Source organism: Rhinoraja longicauda, unplaced genomic scaffold (assembly GCF_053455715.1).
Source record: "Rhinoraja longicauda isolate Sanriku21f unplaced genomic scaffold, sRhiLon1.1 Scf000451, whole genome shotgun sequence".
NCBI lineage: Eukaryota > Metazoa > Chordata > Chondrichthyes > Rajiformes > Arhynchobatidae > Rhinoraja > Rhinoraja longicauda.
Window position 1 is genome coordinate 1 of NW_027601668.1, and position 27118 is coordinate 27118.

Below are 27118 nucleotides of genomic sequence, written 5' to 3' on the forward strand. Positions count from 1 at the left end.
TGAGAATGAGAGAGAGAGAGGAAAATGAGGTGAGAATGAGAGAGAGAGAGGAAAATGAGGTGAGAATGAGAGAGAATGAATTACATCTTGAGGACCAAAGAAGAGGCTGCTGTCTGCCGAAATTTTGCAACGAGATAAGAGAACCGTCTAAGCCTTTCAATGGGAGGAAGCGACGAGGGAGGGACTTGTGAGGGATGTGCAGGAGGCGCTGCAAGATGGGCCCATCAAATGGCAACTGAGCCGGTTGATCAAATCTCAGAGCTGCCTACCTGCTGTGACAATTCGCCAGGTGTTCGCTCCTACGGGGCTGGCATTCGGGAGATTTAAGGGGCGTCTGTCTCTCGTCTCTGTCCCTCTGGATGTGTGTGGGGGGGTGAGGGTCTGTGTCTCGGGGTTGGCGGTTGGGTGGCGATGTGCCGGCTGCCCATTGGTCTGCGCAGCCCCACTGCCAACACATTCTAACTGCGGCGTTGGCAACACATTCTAACCATGGTGGTTGGGGAGTGGCGCGTGCAACACAGCGTCCCTCAGTGGGATGCCGATTTCAAGCATTTAGCGCGGGGCCCGTAGCAAATGCTACTTTTGCTACTCTGTTAATCCGGCCCTGAGTGAGGAGAGAGATGAGCCTGGCAGCTACTGAGTTGCAAATGAGAAACTCGCAGTGTGCATGGAAGGATAATTGGTCTAGAAATGGAATTAGCCAATCTCAGTGATTAGTGTTCATAGGATTTAAACTCAGTTTGGGATAACACAGGTCTACTGATGATTTTATAGAAATAAGGAACTGCAGGTGCTGGTTTACAAAAAAAAGTCACAAAGCGAATGCCTGAGCTGCTAAATTACTCCAGCACTTTTTATTTTTGTTTGGTCTGAGCAAGTAACTGGGAGCAGAGAAAGAACTGAAGGCAAATAAAAGAGAAATATCGTGTAGTCATTACACTTCCCTTTTTAAAATCCATGTGATTGTTAATGATGCATGTGTATTTTCATTAAAATATTTGTAACATACTTCAGAAACAGCAGATGTTCAAAAATCTAATGAATTTAGGAAAATCCAGTGGAACTTAAATGCTTTCAGACTCTTAGCAAGTTCTTCCAGATGTAAGAGAAGCTTGTGGTCTGCAGTTAGTAACGGTAGTTGAACAACATGTTGTAATATCTTCTGTTTGATAAACCTGTCCCCATAAATGAATATATATATATTATTTTTAATCACAAAATGTAAGCATCATCACTAGAATTTATTTTTTATCTGGGCCATGCTTTATCTTTGTGTAAATCAACCACATACATGAAGTCCACGAAAGGAAAGGATTATCGGCAGCCCGTTTGAGAAATTGGCTGAGGAAAAAAAACAGACCATGGAATGGTGAACTGTGGTTTTCCCCTGGATCATTGCTTGGACTCCTGCTTTCTTCGATGTGCATTAGTGATTTGGATATGGGCAGGCAGAGTAAATTTTCAACATGGCTCAAAATAGGGAAGCAGCGTCAACAGTGAGGGGAATTATATTAACTGCAAGAAGACTTTGAATGTGAACATTTACTACAGAAAGGAAATGCTTTCTCTTGCCCAATTATATCAGTTTTACCAGGGCTCCTTGATGCCACACTGGATCTAACACTCAATCACTCAATACTTTATTACAGACTCAAGGTCCAGATAAAAGCCAAGACATTACATATTATAAACATACAGAAGCACAATACATTACATACAAAAGCTCAGTAAGTTACTAACAAATTACTAACAATAGCACAATAAATTACATACAAGCACAATGCATGGTTTAAAGCATCAGCCATCAGTGATCAACAACGAGACAACTATACCAATGTCTCCACAACTGTGATTGGTAGCGTGTAGTACTAAACCTTATTAGTGATAATGCCAAGATGATCTAATTTTCAGAGTCATTAATTCGGCAAATAAATGTATACATTAAATTTCTTAGCACGGCTTGTAGGGTATAACCTCCTGCAGCCACAAGCATTTCACTTGCACTACACCATCTAGGTCTCTTAAGTAATATCCTCATGGCATGTTTTTTAAGAATTTTCATTCTCATCTCACCCCAGCTCTCTAGTTCATGTTTGGGACCAAGATTCTCTCGTCAAGTGATCCCGGTGAAACCTAATATAACATTGGCGAGTAGGTTATGGGCGAATGATTGTCACTTGATGGCACTGTTGACAGCAACTTCCATTAATTCTGCTAATATCTGAGAGTAGACTGATAAGTCAGTAATAAAATGGATTAGATTTGTTCATTTTTTGGATGGCCCTCGCCTGGGCAATTTTCCATATTGATGGGTGGATGCCAGAGTTGTTACTACAATTGAGCATCTTGGCTAAAGGCATGGCTAGCTCCAGAGTGAAATACTATTTCCAGGATATTGTGTCATAGGAAATAAATCTAGGAAAGTTGGGGGGGGGATTGCAGGATTGCAGGTTGAAAATGGTGGAATGGGAAAATTAGACAGTTGCGCAGAAGCTGGCATAGACTCAATGGGCTGAATAGCCTCCTTCTGAGATATAGCAATTTATGATTCCATATACTATCTCAACAGCCTGATAGACAGGCTTTTTTTTCAAGCCTGCTGAGATTGAATGTGGAAAGTCAATTTTATGCTGTTGTTTGTTATTCAGAAAACCAGAGGTGACATTTGTACTGTGACTCGCTGGCGGAGTTTGGGCCGAGACTGTGTTATGAATGAAATATTTGATCCCTTGATGATTTTTTTTAAAATGACTGGCTCGGTTCAAGAAAGGTACAAATAAAATACTGGAAATAATCGTAAGTAATCAATTGCACTGAGAATAATTTTCATCAAATTTTAATTAAAAAATGGACACAACGTATTTCACCAATTCCACACATCCAGTAAAAACAACAAAAGCCATATCTGCCAGAGAAACACATTTATTTATTTATTCAGAAAAAAATGAAAACAAGGCATCTATTATCCAGTATCTGTGTTTGTTACTTTTTACAATGTCGGAGCTGATTGTGACTTAATCAGTGGAACTTTTGAATGGCATTTAAAATGTCAATTAGCCAAAGAAAAGCTATGGACATTCAAATGTGTTGTTTTTTTCCCATTAAAACTCTTTGGTTCTTTCCCTGTCCACCCAGCAACTACATTTCAAGCTTAAGCAATAGGATAATGAGTCCGGGACAAGGACCTATCAAGCTTCGCTTCCCCTCCCCCCCCTGCAGTTAAACCTGCAATTGCCTCAGCCCCAAGCTCTGGAATTTTCTTGCCTAATCCTTTTACAGCTCTCTAATCTTTTAAGATGTTACTTGAAATCTATCTTTGATCAAACTTTTTGTCATCTGTACAAATATCTGTTTTTGTCTTGTTGCCTGAATTTGCTATTATGAAACAGGGACATTTTCAGTTATTGTATGGTTCAGATATGCACTGGACTCATTAATTGAGCCATCCACTGAGCATGACAAACTAAATGGTTCAACAAGAATACAGCACGTTGCTTAACCTAAACCTGGAATTTTCTGTGAATGCTTGTAATGTCATTGAAGTTAATTTTAAGGAGATTAAGTCCCGCTTTGGCTGTGGGAATGAGCATATCTTTATTTTCATTGTCTTGTTGAAATGTTGTACACACTAAAATCCAAATACTGCTTAAGGAAAAAGAAATCAGCTTTACATTTATATTATTCGTGGCTATTTAGAGAGAAACATGAATCTACCTAGGAATAAACTAGAATGTCTGAAGGAATCCATTTTGCATTATTATAGTCATGGTTTTTGCATTGAATTTGGGGTAGGGTAACCTGCCAATGAAAGAGTCTGCTGTTCCAACAACAATGTGCTTCATAAAGAGGTTAGTAAAGGGAAATGTAATATCCTCTGCATTTTTTGTTTTGTCCAGGCCACAAACACATACTTGTTTGCATATGCATGGTTAATGTAGCCTTGTCCTTGTTGGACACTTTCCAAAATAATTTCTTTTGACTATAATTGTATTAGGTTTTGTCATCCACTTTATGGATTTATTTTAAATTGCTTGGCTTTTGCAGGTACACTGTGACATGTAACAGCATATTGTTTGGTTTTGTATATTGCCACTATCTAAATTTAGTTTATGCAGATACGAGTGTGTGAAGAGTGTTATAGGGCTGATGGTTTCAGCCTGACAATCTGTTTGCTGTCTCGATATGCAGCATATATCAACAAAATGTTTTTCGTGACTGAAGTGCAACGTGATATACAGGACTTAAAACCTGGATTCACTGACTGATGAACCATTTAACGTGCAGTGTGTAAATTGTGTATAGCGGATTGCTAGGCACATTCATGTTTGTTATTGGAAGCTGCTTCGAACTCCAAGTGGAAATTCCCCTGAGGCAAAAGCTGTTTACCATTTGCAGAGGAATTGGAAGTGCTGGTTTCAATCAGATTTCCATAGCAATACACTGATGCCTCCAGATTCTTTTCTCAAAAAAATAAATGAACAGAAAAGGGCAGGCAACAATATTACAGTTAAATATTTTGTGACCTACAATTGGCTTGGTAAAAATCATACGATTGACTATCCAGTTTTCAGCTGTATTTAATCAGCTTAAAGAGATAATTGAATGTAAATTGTAGGAAGTGCAGCCTAAATACTATTTTTGTTACATATGTTTTCTCACATTTTTGTCTTCTTTCCTTTCCATAAAGCAGTGAATACTGATTTTATAGGAACCAGATGCATGCTGCGATCCTGAATGAGCTTTTCAATTGTAATGGGGGGACTCCTTCATCCAATATCATTGGACATCTCTGTACATCATCTCTGCACATTTTTAAACTTAAAAAAATCACTTTTTAAACTTTAACAAATCCCTTTTCACCATGCACTGTCCGTCAGCCGTTTTCGACGTCACAATGGGAGGGGGTCGGGACCCGCCCGAGTGACGGGAGTGGCGGCCATTTAGGGGAGAGGCCGGGGCATGCAGAGCGGCGGCCAATGAGGTGGGGAGACTTCACAATAGGAGGGGGCGGTACCCGCTAGAGTGACGGGAGCGGCAGCCAATAAGGGGTGGGGGAGTGGAACTTAATATACGCACTCCCTCCCCCCCCCCCTGCCGGGGGGACCGGGGCCCATACCGGTATGCCCCGTGCCTGACCTTCCTCCCGTCGTGCAGCGCAGTGACACAGGGTCAAACAAGATGGCCGTTCACCGCCAAGCTGCAGGAGACCTTTTGGACCCACAGCTCGCTCTGCCCACAGCACTGGCCTCACGGGGCCGAGGTGAGTGGCTCCCTCGCCCCTCTCGCCCGCCCACAGCCCCGGGGGACATTCCCCGGCTGGCAAAGGGTCCACACATTGTCAGTTGGGGGAGGGTGGCCTGGTTCGCAGGAGAGGTTTCCACCCAACGGGGGTTGCCGTGCCCGCAGGACCGCCTGCAGCAGAGATTTGTACCCAGCGGGTCAGTTGCGGACGGTTGCCGGGCCTGCAGGAAAGGTTTCCACCCAACGGTGGTTGTCGTGCCCGCAGGACTGCCCGCAGCAGCGATTTTCATCCAGCGGGTGCACGCCCGTCTCGTAGCTATTAAAATGGGAATCAAGGGCAATCTTCTTCCAAACCGATTACTATTCTGATTTCTGAGCCACTGGCATCCCATAAATCTTCAAGGTGCAATACGGATAGGACAATTGGCCAAGAAGCTCTGGGTTTAATTGGAAAAAACAGGCACATGCTTTTTAATTGTTTCACATTTATCAAAGGAAACAGCTGATTTTGGGAGGGCATGGTCTTCAATATTTCAATGGATACAGCTCAAAGTTAAGATGTAATTTAATTAATTAGTTGCAACATCTATCTTTGGTTGCACAAAGGACTTTGGACTTTTTTTGATCTAGTATTTGGATTCATAATTTATTGAATTTTGTTTATTATATATTATTCACGTGTATTATATTATAAACCTGTTATGCTGCTGCAGCAAGTAAGAATTACTTACTAGACTGCAGACAATGCCCTTTGACAATTCCACTCTGGTGAAAAAAGGTTCTGACCCGATCAATGTCTCTCATCATTTTATATACTTCTATCAAGTCTCCCCTCAACCTCCAGCGATCTATGGAAAACGCTTGGAAAGCATTCCGTTGTCTAACCTCTCCTTGTGCATATGATAATTAAACATTCTTGACTGCAACTAATTATCAATCATGAAAATTATTCTTTTGCTTCAAAGTCATTGGTGTGATTGGTCCCTGAGTGGATGAAGGGAAAATATGCATTGGTACTTTATTAATTTCAGCAATCAAATATTAGCAACACAAGTATATTATAGTCTTCAACCAATTGGTATCTATAGACTGGGTTACTGGGTAAAGATTTGGCTTGGACGATTTTAGCAGGAGTTGGCTACTGTCAAATCCATGGGTTAAAAAGGTAATTGGTCTCCAAATTTGCTTGTGTACTTCCGTCAATGAGAAATACCTTGGATGCAATTGTTTTTGTCAGAAAACCTTTGCTTTGATGCTATATACATAACTGGTGACAAACCAACTTCAACAATGGTGATTTATACATCCAGTAGATCTGTGTTCCCACGTCTTGGCTTGGGTTAAATACTGCTGCATGTGTTTCTTTTTTTTAAAAAACAAATCATACTTCTGAAGTCTGACCTTTGTATCTTGTAACAAGCTCAATGTCGAAATATCCAGGTCAGTCTTCCTGGCATTGTGGGCATGTTGACGGACTCTGTGAAATGACGGTTTGTAGCTGAAGCTATCAGTCAAAACTACCAAGAATGTTTTTAATCTGTGCACATGAATAGATTTTTTTAGTAAGGATTCTATGTTGCCCAGTGATGACCCTCTTCTCCTGTCTCCATCATTCCTCCTCCTCGTGGACTCCCCTGCCAGCCTTCTACCCTCTCTGAACCTTTTTATTTCCAACTGCCAGCGCAACAACAATTATACAGACGCCAGCTCTCGTACACCTCCTCATACCTACTCCTTGATCATGACCTCGCAGATGAACACTCCCCTTATCCATTCCAATCTTACCCCCTTTGAACACAAAGCCCTCCATTCACTCAGCAACAATCCCAACGTTATTAAACCTGCTGACAAAGGAGATGCTTTTGTAGGCTGGTGTGCTCATAACTATAATGCTGAGGCATTATACAGGCGCCAGTTCTCTTACACCTCATACCTACCCCTTGACCATGACCTCACAGATGAACACCAGGCCATTATCTTCCAGCTTATTACCGATTTCATCGCCTCTGGCCATCTCTCCTGCACAGCCTCCAACCTTATCATTCTCCAGCCCTGCACTACCTGTTTCTATCTCCTCAATTCCCAGAATGAAAAGCCTCATCTTGGGAGTGATGCAGCAAAGACATATGAATTGAGAGTTGGGAATAGTGTCTTTGCAATTGGCTGGGTGGGAATAAGCATAATCCAGTTAACTGTGGGAGTTGGTCGGTTTATAATAGACATCAGTCAATAGTCTGTCCCTGTGATGGAGACAGAGAGATCAAGAAAGGGGTGTTAGGGATAGTCCAGATGAATTTGAGGGCTGGGTTGAAGTTAGCGGTGGTTAATGAAATCCACCTTCTCTGTGCAGGAGGCTGACCCAATGCCGTCGTTGATGGAGCAGAGAAAGAGTTGAGGAATCGGGCAGTGTATTTCTAAAACATGGACTGTTTGATGTAACTGACAAAAAGGCAGGCAGAGTTGGGGCTCATGCAAGTGCCCATGGCTACACCTTTAACTTGGAAGAAGTGAGAGGAGTCAAAAGAGAAGTCATTGAGGGTGAGGACAACATAGAGTAAAGGGTACAACATAGAATAAAGAACATGGAAAAGTTTTATACTGGAACAGGCCCTTCAGCCCTTCTTATGTCTGTGCTGAACATAATGCTGAGATAAACTAATCTCATCTGCCGACACATGATCTGCATTGTTGTGTTGGGCTGCAGGATCTATTTGATTAAGTTAAGCTGAAAGAAGCATTTTTTTTTAAAACAGGTACCCTGGGTTGTTTCCGATTTTCATTACACTGCTCATTCCTTTTGCAGAGGTTCAAATTAAATTCTCTTTCCTGATTTATGCTGTGTTACCCCATGATCTTTTATGCTTCAGCTCCCACCAATCCTGAAAAAGAAAGTTAATTGGAGTTTTGTGCAGAGTTGCTAAATGGTGTACTGTTGGGAAATGTGTGAGAACCACACAGGTTGTGAGCAATTTAACAAATTTCAATTCCATCTGCTCAAACCATGAACGTGAACTGTAGGAAACTGTGGGCATTGATGTGCACTTTATCTTTCCATTTAAGCGGGCTTATTGTTATTTAAGACACAAAGTTTCTATCCATTCCATTTAAATTTTAAACTTAATTCTAATGTGAGTATTTAGCCCATTCTCTTGTTAATGCTATCAGCAACTGAACTTCGCTTAACACAGGGCCCTGACCTGAAACATCACCTACCTATGTTCTCCAGAGATGCTGCCTGACCCCTGCGTTTCCAGCACTTTGTGTTTTATACAAGGTCCGGCATCTGCAATTTATTGTGCTATGCAGTTCAGTTTTATTAAACTTTACAGAAAATACAGAAAATGCACCATTTCAAACATGAAAAACAAAAGAAAGGTGAATGTACCAATATTTTATATTGTTCATATATTAAAAGTAAAGATTGTTTTTCTGCTGCTATGGTTGAAATCGATTGCTTTCAGGACGTGAGGCAATAACCAATTTTATAAGATCACATGTTATGTGATGCAATGAGTTATACTTCAATTGATAACAAATGGACGTAAGAATATGAATTGTGTGTAGTTAATCCAATGATGTATAATACAATGGACATGTGTTCTACACAACACTGATTTTGTTTCTATTCAAACCTTATTGTCATAGATTGGGTTTACTAATTAGACAATGTAAATATAAAGATGGTTGCAAAATTAATAAACAAATAGCATAATTAGTGAAATGCTTCACTAACTGAAAGTCAAGCTTATAACTAAAATTGGTCATCATTATTTTGCAATAATGTTTAATGATTTTTTTTCTGGATATCAAAATATCTGCAGATGTATGAAATCTGCAGATGTATGAAATCTGAAACAAACACAGAAAATGCCATAAAGACTGAACATGTCAGGCAACAAGAGTTGCCATTTCAGGTCAAAGTCCATTTGTCATAACTGAAAGAGTGAACAAAACAGTGAGTTTTCAGTGGTAGAGAAGATGGGAGAGGAATTGGGTAGAACACATGAATATCCATGAGAGACGGAAGCCATGATTGCTGACCTCTTTTAAGTCTTTCCTCTCTCACCTTAAACCTTTGGACTACTGGACTACTGTACCCTGGGAAAAAACACTGATCATTCAACTTACCTTTGCCTCTCATGATTTTGTATCCTTCAACAAGGTCACTCCTCAGCCTCTTACACCCCAGAGAATAAAATCCCAGCCTTTAGAGCTTCACCTTATAGCTCAAGCCCTCGAATCTTGGTAACATCATGTTGCACCATTTCTAATCCCTTTTTAGCTTGACATCCTTATCCAATCTTGCTTGAGCTGACTGAAATTTGTGATCTGTTGAATGCAGAGGCTGATGCAGAAGTGGAAGGGCTGAGGAACTTTGTTCTTGTTCTGTCCAGCCAGAGAGGGGTTAAGAGTGAGCTGTGGAAGAAGGATGAGATGAGTCAAGGGCAATGTAAACTATGGTGAAGGGAAAGCCCAGATTGGGAAGAAGGAGGCTGTCTCCTTCCACCTATGTAGAAGTGAGGGAGGTAAATACAACAGAGACAGAGGAACTGAGACAATGGAATGGAGGCAGGATGGGAGGGTATATATACGGGAGGGAATGGGTGGAAATCTGTAGGTTTGTAATTAACTAGACCAAGTGGACCCGTTCGGCCCAAACCTCTCCTACATTGGTGCACCACCCTGTCCTCCCCCCCCCCCTTCGCTGTCTCCTCAACCCCTCCCTCCCTTCTCCCCCCTTCCCTCCCTCCCCCTCCCCTCCTTTTAAACTTTAAAATGTGAATAACTTTAAAAATATAACACCGATTTCAATAAAACTACTTGCATTATCACTAAAGTGACAATGGTGAGTAAGGTGGGCCTAAAATTGTGGCGCTATCGTGTACCGTTTTGACTGAAGTTCAGTCACAAACAAGATAACAAACGAGAGTTTTAGTATATAGATGTTTGTTGCCACCCCATGCTCTGAAATGAAGATGGAGAAACTCAGAAAAGGACGGAAGGGTCACAGATGGACCATGTAAAAGTGAGAGCAGGGTAGACATTGGCAGTAATGAAATTGTTGAGTTCTGTTTGAGTGCAGGAAGCAACAGCACTGTATTGATGCCGTGGAAAAAAAGAGCTGAGGAGGTAGGCTCAAAGAAGACTGAAACCAAGACAGGGCTTGGCCCATGCCAGTTCTCACTGTTACACTTCGGTCTGGAGAAATTGAGTGTTGAAGAACAAGTTAATCCAGCCAAATGGGTGTGTAGGTAGTGAGGATCTGGTTGGTGCGCTGTTCAATGAGGAAGCAGACGGCCTCAGACCTCCTGATTTTGGATGGAGGGGAGGAGAGATTTTATGCCCATGAAGATTAGCCACTTGGCATCAGAGAAATGGAAACTGTTGAAGCAGTGAAGAGTATTAGGGATGTCACAGATACAAGTGGAAAGGATAGGTCCAGGCAGGAAGGAATGAGATTAGTTTAGAGAGAGAGCATGGCTTGGTGGGCCCCTCACTGGGTCCACACTGATCATTGATCACCCATTCACACTAGTTTTTTATTATTCCACTTTCTAATCTACTACCTGCACACTATGGGCAATTTTCCAGTGGCCAATTAACATGCAAACCCATACGTCCTTGGGATGTGGAAGGAAAACGGAGCACCCGGAGGAAACCCACACAGTCACAGGGAGAACGTGCAAATTCCACACAGACAGTAGCCAAAGCAGGATAACGCAATAAATATGCCCAGGCATGCACAATATGTAATGTTTCTTGTAATGACTTAGCATGGTTTAAAATTTCATTCGTTATTATAACATTTCCAAACATGTCGAAATTGCACGAATCTGTTAAGGGTTAATATATGTCTGGATGTAACCGATGTCAGTTTTTAGTTGGTGAATTTCATTTTCTTTTTTTTTTGTAGCTCAAGCAACCCGCTGACTGAATCGTTTGCAACCTTTGTAGACGCCTCTAGGGGTTCTGGATCAGCAGCTTGCAAAGCCAGTGCAATTGCACAGAGAGCTACTGATGTGCTGTGTGACCTTGGCAGACTGAATGGGGAAATGCATGACATTCTACAGGTAATGAAACAATGAACAACACATTGCTTGAAGCGGCAATTCTTCACTGCAAATGCTTGTTTAGGAAATTTGAAAACAAACAGAGAAAGCTATATCAGAATTCGATCCACACAAATAGCTGGTCAGCCTGTTCCTGGAATGGATAATAAAATGAATGAATGACATTGGAGTAGAAATGCAGGAAACACTCACCGTGTCGGCTGGTAAAGATGTATAAAAGATGACTTGCATTTTAAATGCCTTTCATGTTCCTCACAGGGTGTCTCAAAGTATTTTACAGCTGATGAAATATTTTTTCAGGACATTTCTGGAGCAGTGCAGGAAACATGACAGTCACAATGAGAATAGCAAGCATCCACACAGACATTCGTTTTAAAATGCTTCATTAATCTGTTCTTAATGTCGATTAAGGGAAAAAAAAGGTGTGCAGGGAAAGCTCTTTTCCGACCGACCAGACTCCCCATCTTTGACGATATACTATCTACCTCACGCTGCCTCGGGAAAGCTGCCAACATAATCAAAGACCTTTCCTACCCCTGTTATTCCTATTCTTCCTCCCTGCTCACTTCGGGCAGAAGATACAGAAGCTTCAAAGTGCATACCACTGGACTGAGAAACAGCTTCTTCCCCATTGTTGTTGCTTTCTGAACAGTCCTTCCATAAACTAGGGTACAGTCCAATTCTCCTCTACCTCATTTGGATATTAGGCTTTGTCGGACAATGCAGAAACTATATTCTACACTCTGTATTGTTTCTTTCGCTTGACCCCTTATCCTTGAGTTTGGCTTGATTGTATTTATGTATAGTATTATCTGATCTGATTTGGAAGTGTGCAAAACAGCTATCTTTGCACTACCTCAGAACACATGACAATAATAAACCTAAACCATATTTTTCCCAAACTATAATGTGAATGTCTTTTCCACAAATTTGATGACGCCATTATTTTCTCATTTTAGTGCTTCATCCAAAATCCCAGCACGAATGTCAGCCAGGATATTTGTGCTTTGTAAGTCTCTTTGAACAGGCAACTTTCCATCTCAGGCAAAAATGCTACAGTAAAACCACAGGTGACAGCAAACAATGGAGGATTCATCTTTTGTGTCAATATTTTGGGGTGATTAATATTGACGGTACCTCCTTTTCTGTCCTGGATGCTGCCTTACCTGCTGAGTGTTTCTGCATTCTCTGTTTTAATTTCAGATTTTCAAAATCTGCAGTTGTGAATCTACAGATGTAAATATTCACAAGGCATTTATTCATATCAGTGGCTTATCCTCCAGCCATCTGTTACTTAGCAGAAAATAATTTTGATTACATTATTAAATCAGTTAAATATATAAGATAATTCAATATATATATAATTTGTTTAATTTAGAGATACAGTGCGGAAACAGGCCCTTTGGCCCACCGGGTCCGCGCCAACCAGCGATCCCTGCACAATAACACTATCCTACACCCACTAAGGACAATTCTTACATTTGCCAAGCCAATTAAGCTACAAACCTGTACGTCTTTGGAGTGTGGGAGGAAACCGAAGATCTCAGAGAAAACCCACGCAGGTCACGGGGAGAACATACAAACTCCGTACAGACAGCACCCATAGTCGGGATCGAACCCAGCAGTTCGGCGTTGCATTCACTGAAAGGCAGCAACTCTACCGCTGCACCACCGTAACCTTGTTGCTTCTCTTTGTAAAAATGGTTGTAGCATGAACTAAATGCATTGGAAAGAGCTGGTAACAAAGAATACTTGCCCAAACATTGAATGTTAGCCATTTTTAATATTTTAAATGGATGCTAATTATGGGCAAATGCCAGAATGAAGGTTGCACAGAACTGTGCTGGTAATGGTGCGGGAGAATGTGAAATCCAGAGGGGAAGTAAAAGAGAACTTGATGGGAAGCAGATTCTGTGGTGCAAACTTTTGATCCAGTATTTATTATTAAGCATTTAAATCAAGTTGTACGCATTTGTTTTATCACTTCACAAGAAAACTACAGCAGGCAAATGAAACCTATATTCTGGCGAATTGTAACAAGGAGTACCTGATCCAATCAACTAATGGACGCAACAGAAATGAATGTAAAGACTTTAAAAGAGGCAAATTTTGCTATTTGTGCACAATTTATACTTTAAAAAACCCCAGATACAAATAGTTTAATTTCTTGCTGAGTGAGCATAAGGCTACTCTGCTTATTATATCGAACAAAGAATTTGCATTTTACTGAAATAAAAGTGGCAGAATATTGAAATGATAATGATCAGTTTGGTGGTAATAACTGAGGGTCTGAAAATGCCCCATGCATAATGTACAATAAATATACAAGCTATTAGCTTTCTTAATTTATGGTAATATTACATTTCTATTATGTTGCCTATGATACCCATCTGCAAATATACATCACAAATATTTTGGGATTGCTCTGATTATTAATCGCATGCATCAGGAAAACAACCTAAATGTAAGCTATTTAGTCATTCACAAACATTATTGGTATATAGCCATTAAATCAGCTCAGATTTTATTTTTCTTGAACGCCTGTATCAGTATATTGCTTTCTTAGCACTCTTGGGTGTCAATTTGCAATATTTTCCGTTATATGCCAGATTATGTAAATTCATTGCAATTCTTCTTGCAAATATGTTAAATCACAGTGATGTAGAAAATTGTATTAAAAATAATGGGAATTTGCAGCGTCTAAGTAGGTCTAATTCAAAGAATTCTGTATACAGCATGTTTACACAATATATAACGTTGACATATTTTGTCATCATAGGAAAATTGGAGAAAATTATAAAATACTTGGAAGCATTTGGAGACTACATAGCCTTTGTAGACAAAATACAGATAAAAAATAAGTTGAAGGATGCATAATCCTCGTCAGTTATTGCAACAAAGGAAAGCCAAATGAGAATTTATTCTTAATCAACTGAAAAACAAATATTTGTTTCATATAAATAAATCATTATTACATGAATTTGGATTTGTAATCCAAAATGTGATTATAATGTGAGAGATAATAAATAGCGCAAATGTTTTGTAATGGGAACCAAAAACATTGAGGGCTCCAATTGCTTCATTGAGTTTGGTTTTTCTACATGAAACAAACTTAATAAAAAATCCTTGAGATATTTCTGAGACATTAACTTGAATGCTAGCTGTGTCTGTTGGCTACTGCTTCAAAGTATTAAATTGGAAATTTTCTATTTACTTTTTGAGGTGAAAGGGAGATTTGTGGCATACAGACAGCAGCCTATTTATTGTAAGCTGTTTGAACTGTGTTGGACTTCTCAGACTGTTCCTTACAGCCCGATTTTTTAATCAAAGTATGCATTTTGTGTTTTGCTGTCAGTACCTTAATTGTTAGAGCCAGGAATTAGAATGACTAGACCATAGTCTTCGTGTTTTTCTTTGTCAAATGTAGAAGCAAGCAAGATGAGTACTGTAAAATGATTCTGTTTTGGAGAAGACTTAACTGTAAATGTGCTTTCACTTTTAGGAGACAGAGCAGAGGCAATCTCGCATGGAAGGCAATAAGGTTTGCATTCTGATTTTTCTTAAAATATTCACAGTATTTTCAACTGTTTGGTAGCACATTGAGACAGGAATGAAAATAGCAGTAAAGGGTCACAAGATACAGTGGTGTTTCACTTATTCCTTCTCTTGATTCCCTTTCTCGCAAATAGAGTGTGAGTGCCAATCAGCACAGCGGCCGCAAGCCTATTGACTCACCGCCTCTGCAATATCATCTGGTGAGTTGCCATGGAAATCGCTACACTGTTCATCTCCACTCTATGTTCAGTCCTGACTTTGTTCCCCCCTGAGGTTTGCTGCTTTTCATATTGGTAGTTCTCCAGTTTATTTTAGTTTCTTTATGCCACATGTTGAGCTATAAAAATGGATTGAGGAATTTTCGTATTTTTTTAAATATAAGTATGCTTGAGTCACACAGCATGGAAACAGGCCCTTCGCCCCAACTTTCCCATGCCGACCATCCGCACTACTCCCATCTGCGTGTGTTTGGCTCTTAACCCTCTAAACCATTCCTATCCAGGTATCTATCCGTATGTATTTTAATTTTTTTTATAGTACCTGCCTCAACAACTCCTCTGGCAGCTTGTTCTATATACCCACTGCTCTCTATGTGGAAAAAATTGTCCATTAGGTTCCTTTTAAATCTTTCCCTTCTCGTCCAAAACCAATGTCCTCTGATTATTGATACTCCTCTGTGTAAAAGACACTGTGCGTTCATCCTATCTATTCCCCTCATGATCTTGTATACCTCTACAAGACCCTTAGGCCTCCTGTGCTCCAAGGAATCAATTCTAAGCTTGCCCAACCTCCCGCAATAGCTTCGGGCCTCAAGTCCTGGCTTCATCCTAAAATATTTTGTGCACTCTTTCTAGTTTAACAACATCCTTCCTATAGCAGGGTGACCAAATCTGAACACAATACTCGCATGTGCGATCATTTTGCTGAACGTCTTCGCTCAGTCTGCCTCGGCCCACATAATCCCGTATAATCCCTTTCTCTCTTCGTCCCTCCCCCATCCTAGTCGTACTAGTTTTACTGTTGTCCTGTTGAGTTCCACTGTCTGTATTAACTCATCATCACCTATCCCACAGCTAACAATGGACCATTGTGGGCTCCACATTTTGATTATCATTGCTTTCTGCATGTCTTCCATTAATTTATCCTAAGTACCATCTAGATCTCACGTTTCCCTATCCCCTGACTCTCAGTCTGAAGAAAGGTTACCACCCGAAAAGTCACCTATTCCTTTTCTCCAGAGATGCTGCCTGACCCACTCAGTTATTCCAGCTTTTTGTGTCTGTCTTTGATATGAACCAGCATCTGCACATTATTGAATATTGGAGTTGAGACACCATGTTACCTCTGTACAATCATTGATTGAGCCACATCTAGAGCAATGTCTAGTCTGATCACCCTGCTGTAGGAAGGATGATATTAAGCTGGAAAGCGTGTGAATATGTTTATGACTGTTACAGATGTTACTGGCTGCAGATGGTTTGATTTAGAGGGAAAGGCTGGATAGGCTTGGTTATTTTTCACTGTAGTGTAGGAAATTGTGGGTGACCTTACAGAGGTATATAAAATCATGAGGAGTATTGATAAGATGAATAGCTACAGTCTTTAACCCAAGTTAGGAGAGTCTAAAATTAGAGGGCACAATTTTAAAGTGAGAGGGGAAAGATTTAAAAAGGATCCAAAATATAACTTTTTCATATAGAGAGCGGTGTGCGTATTGGAACAAGCTGCCAGAGGAAGTGGTAGAGGCAGGTACAATTACAACATTTAAAGATGCTTGGATGGGCACATGGATAGGAAAGATTTGGTGGAATTTGGGCCAGTCGCAGGCAATTGCGAATAGCTTGGTTAGGTAACATGGTCAGTATGGATGGATGTGTTGGGCTGATGGGCCTGTTTAGATAACTATAAATTATAGTTGCATCTAAAACTTTAGTCGAGCAGTTTATACAAATTCAAAATCCAAGTTTCACATTACTATATTTTAAATAACCCTGTATAAAGTGCCATAGTTGCATTCATCACTGTGTTTCTTGGCTAAATCTAAAATACATTAAAACTTAACCATACCTTTAATACTGTTTAAACGGTGAGGAAGCTGTTGCTGATTTTGGTGTCACAGAATGTAAATCTAATATCTTTACTTTTTTCAGTAAAGTTCAAACTGACGAAAATAAATAGTTTTTATTTACTTGGGCCCAGTATCAAATATGAGAGTTAGTTTGCTTGCAAGTAACTGACTTCTCTTCCATAGAATTGACTGTGAGCAATTCAGAAATACACTATCTTTGCAATGCAGAAACTGATGTTGTTTGCATAATAGAGCAGATAAATATAATTTTGCTTACAGGTGTCATAAATGCCCAGTGACAGATATAACATTTTATGCACAATAAGGTTATATCCAAAACCCTGTGTGGAAACCTGAAAATTGCCTGTGTTAGAAAGTAATACATAAGGGAAAGATTCCATTTGAGTGGTAAGACAATGAAATTGTAAATGAAAAATCAGCTTATGCTTCTTAAAACAGAGCATATAAAAACCTGCAACCTAAATACCTGATGCAGAATGAAAACATCTGATAGCTTTATACAAACTGGAAAAAAACATGAAGCAGAAGTTACAGTTAAACTGAGATAACAAAAATCTTTAATTAGAAATGACATGCAAAAAAGAAAAAGATAAAATATGTTTTGCTTTCATGACCACTTCATGATTGTATCTTTGTTTCCAATAATAACCATCATCCATTTTTTCATTTCAAGTATACACCTGGTGCATACATGTGTGCCAAAGGTCTTTACAGGGGGATAAGGTAAGATCATGGGATAGAAGCATTAAAAAATTGCCTTAGTTTGCAAAGATGGAGAGTTTGTCAGCTTTGCAAATAACAAAGGAACAAATTTGATATTGATAAGTTGATATTGCCAAGGGGATTGACATCTTTAATTGGATCCTAAAAAAGGAGAGGGATTGTGGAGTGCAGTGGAAGAATTGGAAACCTAGGACAGGCATTCACCCCTGACTCATCAGCCTTCAGACGACTAACAATATTACTGAATGCTGTGAAAATTGAATGGTCATAAGGTCATTAGTGATAGGAGCAGAATTCAGCCATTCAGTCCATCAAGTCTACTCCACCATTCAATCATGGCTGCTCTATCTCTCCCTCCTAACCCCAGTCTCTTGCCTTCTCCCTATAACCCTTTCATACCCGTACTAATCAAGAATCAATGTATCTCTGCCTTTAAAACTACTTCTCCAATATCTTTTGGTGCATTGGCAATTTGTAGAAGAGGAAGAATGATGGATGTGAAGCGGCTTGAAGATGGGCAAGGTTTTGCAATTAATATTATCTTGCCTCTGATTTTATCATGGAGAAATACACGAAGATGACGGAACTTGGGAATGTTAGTGGGGATGTCTTGGAGATAGTCTGCGGTACAGTAGAAGAGGAGCTGGGTACCTTAAAACATATGATGGTAGATTTATCTCAGGGGCTTGATCAGGTATACCCGAGTGGAACGCCTGAGAAGAAATTCAGGAGCCCTGGCTGAAATATATGCATTATTGTTAACCAAGGGTGATAATTGGAGGTCTTGAGGGTGGCTAATGTTGAGCCTTAAATTAAGAAAGGATGTAAAGAAAAGCCTGGGAACAATAGACCAGTAAGCCTGGCACCTGTAGTAGATAAATTATTTCTGAGGAACAAATCTTCTTGTATTGGAAATACAGTGATTGATTAGGGATAGTCAGCATGGCTGTATGGGTGGGAGAACGTGTCACAAAATTGATTGAGTTTTTTGAAGAACTAGCCAAGGCAGTCTATAAGGGTAGGGTAGTAGTCTAGATGGAATTCCTCAACGCTTTTGATAGGTTTCTGCATGCTTTGGAAGATTAGGTCACAAGGGAGAGCTAGCAAATTAGATACATAATTGGCATGATGGTACGAAGCAGAAAGTAATGATGGAAGTTTACTTTTTGGGTGTGTCGACTCGTGGTGTGCCTCACAGTTCGGACTGGCCTCATGGTTTGTCATCTATGTCAATTATTTGGATGAGAATGTACAAGGCATGGTTCGTAAACTTGCAAATGACATTAAAATAGGTGGTATCATAGACAGCGAAGAAGATTATCAAAACTACAACAGGATCTTCATCAGCTGGGTATGTGGGGCAGGAATGACTTGTGGAGTTTAATTTTTAATCATCAAAACCTCATGTTCATTCTTCTTGTGACAACTTTGCTTACTTGGTGGGATGTTCTTCCTATGCTTCTGCAGGTTTTAACTGCTTAAATCTTGCACCCTTCTGATTTTTGTCAGTGCTTTTGTCTTGAAGAATTGAAGACTGGTCCCTAGTGAGACCGCACCTGGAGTACTGTGTGCAGTTTTGGTCTCCAAATTTGAGAAAGGATATTCTTGCTATTGAGGGCGTGCAGCGTAGGTTTACTAGGTTAATTCCCAGAATGGCGGGACTGTCATATGTTGAAAGACTGGAGCGACTAGGCTTGTATACACTGGAATTTAGAAGGATGAGAGGGGATCTTATCGAAACGTATAAGATTATTAAGGGGTTGGACACGTTAGAGGCAGGAAACATGTTCCCAATGTTGGGGGAGTCCAGAACCAGGGGCCACAGTTTAAGAATAAGGGGTAGGCCATTTAGAACAGAGATGAGGAAAAACTTTTTCAGTCAGAGAGTTGTGAATCTGTGGAATTCTCTGCCTCAGAGGGCAGTGGAGGCCAATTCTCTGAATACATTCAAGAGAGAGCTAGATAGAGCTCTTAAGGATAGCGGAGCCAGGGGGTATGGGGAGAAAGCAGGAACGGGGTACTGATTGAGAATGATCAGCCATGATCACATTGAATGGCGGTGCTGGCTCGAAGGACCGAATGGCCTACTCCTCCACCTATTGTCTATTGTCTATAAGACAATATTGCACTGATCGCAGCCCTGAGAACAAACCAAACAAGACTGTAAAATTCAAACATTTGAACTAAACAGGAGAAACAAATGGTCTGAACAAGCATTTGTTGCCTTTTGAATCTATTGTGGCCAGGCTGAACTAACAATTAGCAAATGCATCAAATAGATCAGATTCTCATATTCATTATTTCCCAGAAAATATAATAAATATTTCGAGAAATAAATCTACAAAACAAGGTATACACAGCAGTTGAAATATCACATAAACAAAAGCATACCAATGTGTTGTGGCCATTTGTGTTGTTTGGAAAATGTTGTACGTGTAAGAGCTATCCTTGATTATGTTTGTCACTGATTAGTAGCCCAATGGAGTCTGTGATTGTTTATTTTGTGGGAATGCTTAGCAACTATTCTGTCAGGCACATGCGTTGATCAGCCATTCTGACCTGACTGTTTTTCCACTTCACTGCTTCATTCGGTTTGAAAATAAAAACTCACTCACTCAGGAACCATTATGAAGGTTGTACCTTGTTCAAAGCAGCTATTTTTCCAACCTGATAGATTTTAACATTTTACTTCCAAAAGATGCTGCTACATTTTCTCAACCGATGAAAACAACCTGAACAAGAGAGAACTATAGATATTAAAGGCATAAAACTGGTTATCTATTTCGGGTTTTGAATAATATTTTCCTTGGAAAATTCTATGTGTTTTTCATTTTAATTCATTTACATTAATTTTATACGACAATCAATGTGAGGATAACATTAGAATTTACAGTAGACCCAGGAAATAATCGCTCTTCCATATGGAACCCTTTCAGTTCCCTGAACTGCTTCACATTCTCCACATTATATTCTCTACTTTTTCAGAGGGACAATATTTTAGCCTTTCAAACTAATACATATCTCAAAACAACCTGCCACATTTCTGGCTTTCTAACTTGGACTAGATCTGATCAGTTTGAAGAAGGGTCCCGACCTAAAACATTGCCTGTCCATCCCTTCCACAGATGGTGTCTGACCTGCTGAGTTTACTCCAGCATTTGTGTTTTACTCAAGATTCCAGCATCTGCAGTTGTTTGTGTCTGTATGACGTTTATTAGCTTGACACGTTCAAACTGATAATTATAGATTCTCTCTTTTTCTCTAACTGGAACTTTTCTTCATCTTTATTGCCCAATTAAAGAAGGTATCCTTTTCAGTCATATTTCTCATTCGGGTGTTCAAGCCATCACTGGTATCAGCAGCTCTTCCACCCAATCCTTTGCCTGTTAATGCTTCTTCATCTTAAAGCATTGTCCACAACTTGTTGTTTGCTTTAACTAGACACAAAAAAGCTGGAGTAATTTGGCGGGTCAGGCAGCATCCCTGGAGAAAAGGAATAGGTGACGTTTCGGGTCGAGTCCCTTCTTCAGATTGAGAGTCGGGGGAAGGGAAACGAGAGATATAGACAAGGTATAGAACAAATGAATGAGAGATATACAAAAAGTAACGATGATTAAGGAAAGGTGGGTATCAAAGAAGGTCGCACTCAAGTTGACTGCAGCAGGTTATTTGAGGGGAAAGGAACATCGGGCAAGTGGGATGTTTTTAAAAGTGTACTGAAGAAAGCTCACGATGTGTACGTCCCCATTAGAGTGAAGGGCAAAGCAGGCAAACGTAAGGAAGTTTGGCTGACGAGGGAAATTGAGATGTTAGTCAAAAACAAGAAGGATGCATGGAACAGGCATAGGCAGCTGGGATCAAGGGCACCCCTGGACGAGTTTCGGGAACTAAGGAGTATACGAAAAAAGGAAATCAGAAAGGCAAAAAGGGGCCAGGAGATCGTTCTGGTGGGTAGCATTAAGGACAATCCCAAAAGATTTTATAAATACATAAAGGGGAAAAGGGTAACTCGAGAGAGAATGGGACCTCTCGGGAATCAAAGCGGTCACCTCTGTGTGGAGCCACAGGAGATGGGCAAGGTCCTAAATGAGTATTTCTCCTCTGTATTTACCGAGGAGAAAGACAGTAGAACGGAGGAAATTGGAGCAGTCACAGGAAGCGTCTTGAGAGCAGTCAGGGTTACTGTCGAAGATGTACTGAAGGTACTATCGTGTTTGAAGGTAAACAAATCTCCAGGGCCTGATCAGATATATCCGAGGTCATTGCGGGAAACTAGAGAGGAAATTGCAGGAACCCTGGTTGAAATTTACGAGTCGTCCTGAAATCCAGGAGAGGTGCCGGAAGACTGGAGGGTGGCAATTGTTGTGCCTCTTTTCAAGAAGGGCTGCAGGGAAAATGCTGGGAACTATAGGCCGGTGAGCTTAACATCTGTCGTTGGTAAGTTACTGTAGGGATAGGTTATATGGGCATTTGAATGGAAAGGACTGATTAGGGATGGTTTTGTTCATGGGAGGTAGTGTCTCACAAATCTGATTGATTTTTTTGAAGGTGACCAAAAAAGGTTGATGAGGACAGAGCTGTAGATGTTGTGTACATGGACTTCAGTAAGGCATTTGACAAGGTTCTGCATGGTAGGCTGCTCTGGAAGGTTAGATCGCATGGGATCCAAGGAGACATAGCTGAATGGATAGCAAATTGGCTCCAGGGAAGGAAGCAGAGGGTGATGGTGGAAGGTTGCTTCTCAGACTGGAGGCCTGCGATGAGTGGTGTGCCTCAGGGTTCATTGCTGGGCCTGTTACTAATTGTCATCTACATCAATGTTGCTGATGATACAAAAGTTAGTGGTTTTGCAGATAGTGAAGATGGTTGAGAAAGATTACAGCAAGATCTGAATCGATTGGCCAGGTGGGCAGAGGAATGGTTGATGGAATTTAATACAGAAAAGTATGAGGTGTTGCATTTTGGGACGTCGAACAAGGGCAGGACCTACACAGTAAATGGTAGGCCTCTGGGTAGTGTTGTAGAGCAGAGGGATCGAGGAGTACAGGTGCATGGTTCCTTGAAGTTCGAGTTGCAGGTAAATAAGGTGGTCAAAAAGGCTTTTGGCACTTTGGCCTTCATCAGTCAGAGTATTGAGTATAGAAGTTGGGAGGTCATGTTACAGTTGAAAAAGACGTTGGTGAGACCACATTTCGAATATTGTGTTTAGTTCTGGGCACCATGTTATTGGAAAGATATTATCAAGCTTGAAAGGGTTCAGAAAAGATTTACGAGGATGTTGCCAGAACTAAAGGGAGTGAGCTATTGGAGGAGGTTGAGTAGACTGGGTCTCTATTTCCTGGAGCGCAGGAGGATGAGGGAAGATCTTATATAGGGATACAAAATCATGAGATGAATAGATCGGGTAGATGCATAGTCTTTTGCCCAGAGTAGGGACCAAAGTAGGGAATCGAGGACCAGAAGACATAGGTTCAAGGTGAAGGGGAAAAGATTTAATAGGAACCCAAAGGGTAACTTTTTCACACAAAAGGTGGTGGTTGTATGGAACAAGGAGGAGGTAGTTGAGGCTGGGACTATCCCATCGTTTAAGAAACAATTAGACAGGTACATGGATAGGACAGGTTTGGAGGGATATGGACCAAGCGCAAGCAAGTGGGACCAGTGCAGCTGGGACATTGTTGGCCGTTGTGGGTGAGTTGGGCCAAAAGGCCTATTTCAATGCTGTATCACTCTATGTGGAGCCCACAACGGTCCATTGATGGCTGTGGGATAGGTGATAACAAGTTATACAATGAAACTCAACAGGAAGACAGCGAAACTAGTACAACGACTAAGGTGGGGGAGGGAAGGAGTGGGAGGGGATGCAAGAAGTTAAATAAATCAATATTCATGCTGCTGGGTTGTGAGCTGCCAAGCAAAATTTGAGGTACTATTTCTCCAATTTGCATTTGGCCTCATTCTAACAATGGAGGAGGTCCAGGACAGAAAGATCAGTGTGGGAATGGAAAGGAGAGTTAAAGGATTTGGCAACCGGGGAATCATGTCGGCCAAGGCGGACTGAGCAAAGGTGTTTAGTGATCACCAAGACTATGCATGGTCTTGCCAATATATAAAAGTCCACACCTGGAACAATGGATGAGGTTGGAGGAGGTGCAAGTGAACCTGAAAGGACTGTCGGGGTCTCTGGACAAAGTTGAGGGAGGAGGTATAGGGACAGGTGTTGCATCTACGGCAGTTGCAGGGGAAGGTTCCTGGGGAGGGGGTGGTTTGGGTGGGAAGGGATGAGTTAACCAGGGAGTTGGGGAGGGAATGGTTTCTGCAGAAAGCAGAAAGTGGTGGAGATGGGAAGATGTGACTTGTGGTGGGATCCCGTTGGAGGTGGTGAAAATGTCAGAGTATTATGTGTTGTCTGTGAAGGCTGATGGGGTGAAAGGTGAAGACTAAGGGAACTCTGTTCCTGTTGTGACGGGGGGAGGGGAGCAAGAGCAGAGCTGTGGGATACTGAGGCGACGAGTGTGAGGGCCTCATCGATGATAGAAGAGGGGATCCCCCTTTCCCGAAGGAATAAGGACATCTCAGATGTTCAGGTATGGAACACCTCCTCTTGGGCGCAGATGCGGCTTAGACAGAGGAATTGGGAGTAGGGGATAGAATCTTTCCATGAGGCTGGGTGAGAGGAAGTGTAGACTAGATAGTTGTGGGAGTCAGTGGGTTTATAATAGACGTCAGTGGATAGTCTATCTCCTGTGATGGAGACGGTGAGATCAAGAAAGAGGAGGGAGTTATCGGAGACAGTCTAAGTGAATTTGAGTGCAGGATGGAAATTGGTAGTGAAGTTAATGAAGTCCTTGAGTACTGCATGGGTGCTGGAGGTAGTACCGATGCAGTCGTCAATGTAGCAGAGATAGAGTTTGGGGATAGGGCCGGTGGATGCCTGGAATAGGGTTGTTCGCAATGAATTCTAATATTCTCTCCCCAATTCTCCTATTCCTGATTTGGTTTGTTACCATTCATTTTTTTTTCCCATTGAATTCCCACACCTCTGAATGACACTCTCTTCTGCCTGTTGACACCAAAGGACGTGAAGCTCGAAAGGTTTTCCTTAAAGAGTATGACGCTCTCACAGTGCACAACAACTGAGGGTTGTTTTCTTGTGAGACGAAGGAACTTGAGGAGAGAATAGGCAGATGGGGCTGGATTTTGTCAAGAGAAGCCATAACATGCACAGTGCTTCAAGGATAAAAGGAAATGCCGACCATTAACATAAGCCACTCATTTGATCTTTGTGGTTAATCAAAGATGTCATTTTTAAATATTGAGAATAAATTATTCTACATTGAACCTTTTTTAATCCTCATTCTAGTTTGAGATGACCGAAATAGGAGAAATTTAGCAGTATGTCATATCAAGATTAGTTGCTGTGTTCTCCTTCTCCTTGCCAAGACAGTTTGTTTCCCATGGGTGCTGCAAAACTGTCTGGTTGACTTTCATTGCTCTCAGGGCTCCTTTATACGCCTGGTGCCAGCCTCAGACTAGTTTGTGTGTGCTGCACAGTGGGCCAAGTTATGACAAGCGTACAGTGTATAAATCTTCCTTTGCCAGAATTGAAATAAGACCCTCACTGACCTGTGTTGGAGCATTTGGCATCATCTTTTATCCATGCAAAGGCTTTCAGTAATATTGTCTTGCTTTTATAGAATTCTATCAGATACTGTTCCAAGCCCGGTGACTTATTCCCTTTCATGTTTCTGATTGTACTTTCCATCTCTGCAAGTTCAGTAACATATTTCACTTTATCCAGTGAGGATTGCTGTACATTTGGAATCAAGAACTGAAGGACACAGCCACAGTCAGGAACTCCTGACCAGGATTTGGGTTGTTGCTGTAGCTTGTAAAATTAATTTCCTACTTTTGCTTCTTATTCATAATTTCTCTCATTCTGTTTTAAAAGGTGCTTTTCTCAGCAGTATTGAACACGATTGCAATAGTCAGAGTCATAATGTCATGCAGCACAGAAGGAAGCTTTCGGCCCATCACATTCATGTCATCCTTCTGCAGTTGTACAGGGCACTAGTGAGACCACACCTGGAGTATTGTGTGCAGTTTTGGTCTCCAAATCTGAGGAAGGACAATCTTGCTATTGAGGGAGTGCAGCGTAGGTTCACGAGGTTAATTCTCGAGATGGCGGGAATGTCATATGTTTAAAGAAAATAGTGACTGGGCTTGTAGACACTAGAATTTAGAAGGATGAGAGGGGATCTTATTGAAACATATAAGATTATTAAGGGATTGGACATGCTAGAGGCAGGAAACATGTTCCTGATGTTGGGGGAGTCCAGAACCTGGGGCCACAGTTTAAGAATTAGGGGTAGGCCATTTAGAATGGAGATGTGGAAGAGCTATTTCACCCAGAAGGTTGTGAATCTGTGGAATTCTCTGCCTCAGAAGGCAGTGGAGGCCAATTCTCTGGATGCTTTCAAGAGAGAGTTTGATAGAGCTCTTAAAGACGGCGGAGTCAAGGGATATGGGGAGAAGGCAGAAACCGCGAACTGATTGTGGATGATCAGCCATGATCACAGTGAATGGCGGTGCTGGCGCGAAGGGCCGAATGGCCTACTCCTGCACCTATTGTCTATTGTACTAATCTCATGTACTGATATTTAGTCTGTAGCTTTCTACTTTTTGGTGACAGATCCCTCTATTCCACCACTGGTCACAAGTTTCCAATCATGAAAGCACTCTCCACCATCACCCTTAGTCTTATATTAACAAGCCATTTTGATACCTAATTTGCCAACTTAATTTGGATCTCATGGGCAAACTTTTTGGTCACTCTTTATGACTAACTTCCCCTGTAAGACCATGTTTAAGATCTTACTGGTCCTCGTAAACTACATCAACTGCACTGCCCTCATCAATACACTTGTTACCTCTGAAATTTGTAATCAAATTGGTCAGACAACAATAACAAAGCAATATGACTATCTTTGATTTCTCCCCACTTTTCCAAGTGTAGATTAATCCTGGACCTCCAAATAACTTCAAGTAATTTTACTACCATTGACTTGAGACCCAGGCTTGCATTTACCGTGTTTATTTCTGCTGCCCTTCATGAATGAAGATGCCACATTTGCTGTCCTCATCTCAACTTGACCAAAGAAGATTTTGGTCAGGATCCCAGCAATCTCCACCATTGCCTTCCAAAGCAGCCTGAGATGTCTCTAATCAGGCAAGGGTGATGGTGATTAATCCACTTTAAAGCATTCTAAGAATATAATATATATTTTTTATGATAGCGAAAATGTCATCATCCCTGATTATTCAACGACATTGCACTTCTCGCTGTTACAAATAAGAAATATTCATTTAAGATGTCACCAACATCCTGTGGCACCATGCACAGATTAGCCCTTTGGTATCGAATGGGATTCCCCTTGCC

At 41.0% G+C, this 27118-nt stretch overlaps 1 protein-coding gene across 1 annotated transcript in view; it reads left to right on the top strand.

Moving 5' to 3' along the window:
- Nucleotides 1-3792: 3792 nt before the first annotated feature.
- Nucleotides 3793-27118, top strand: part of LOC144590991 (TALPID3 protein-like) — a gene marked incomplete at both ends in the record, with an annotated part of 74924 nt that continues 51598 nt past the window's right edge. Inside the window, 4 exons of the mRNA XM_078395340.1 lie at nucleotides 3793-3848; nucleotides 11156-11312; nucleotides 14815-14853; nucleotides 15002-15067. Coding sequence (XP_078251466.1) covers nucleotides 3793-3848; nucleotides 11156-11312; nucleotides 14815-14853; nucleotides 15002-15067 — 318 coding nt within the window. The remainder of the gene's footprint in view (nucleotides 3849-11155; nucleotides 11313-14814; nucleotides 14854-15001; nucleotides 15068-27118) is intronic.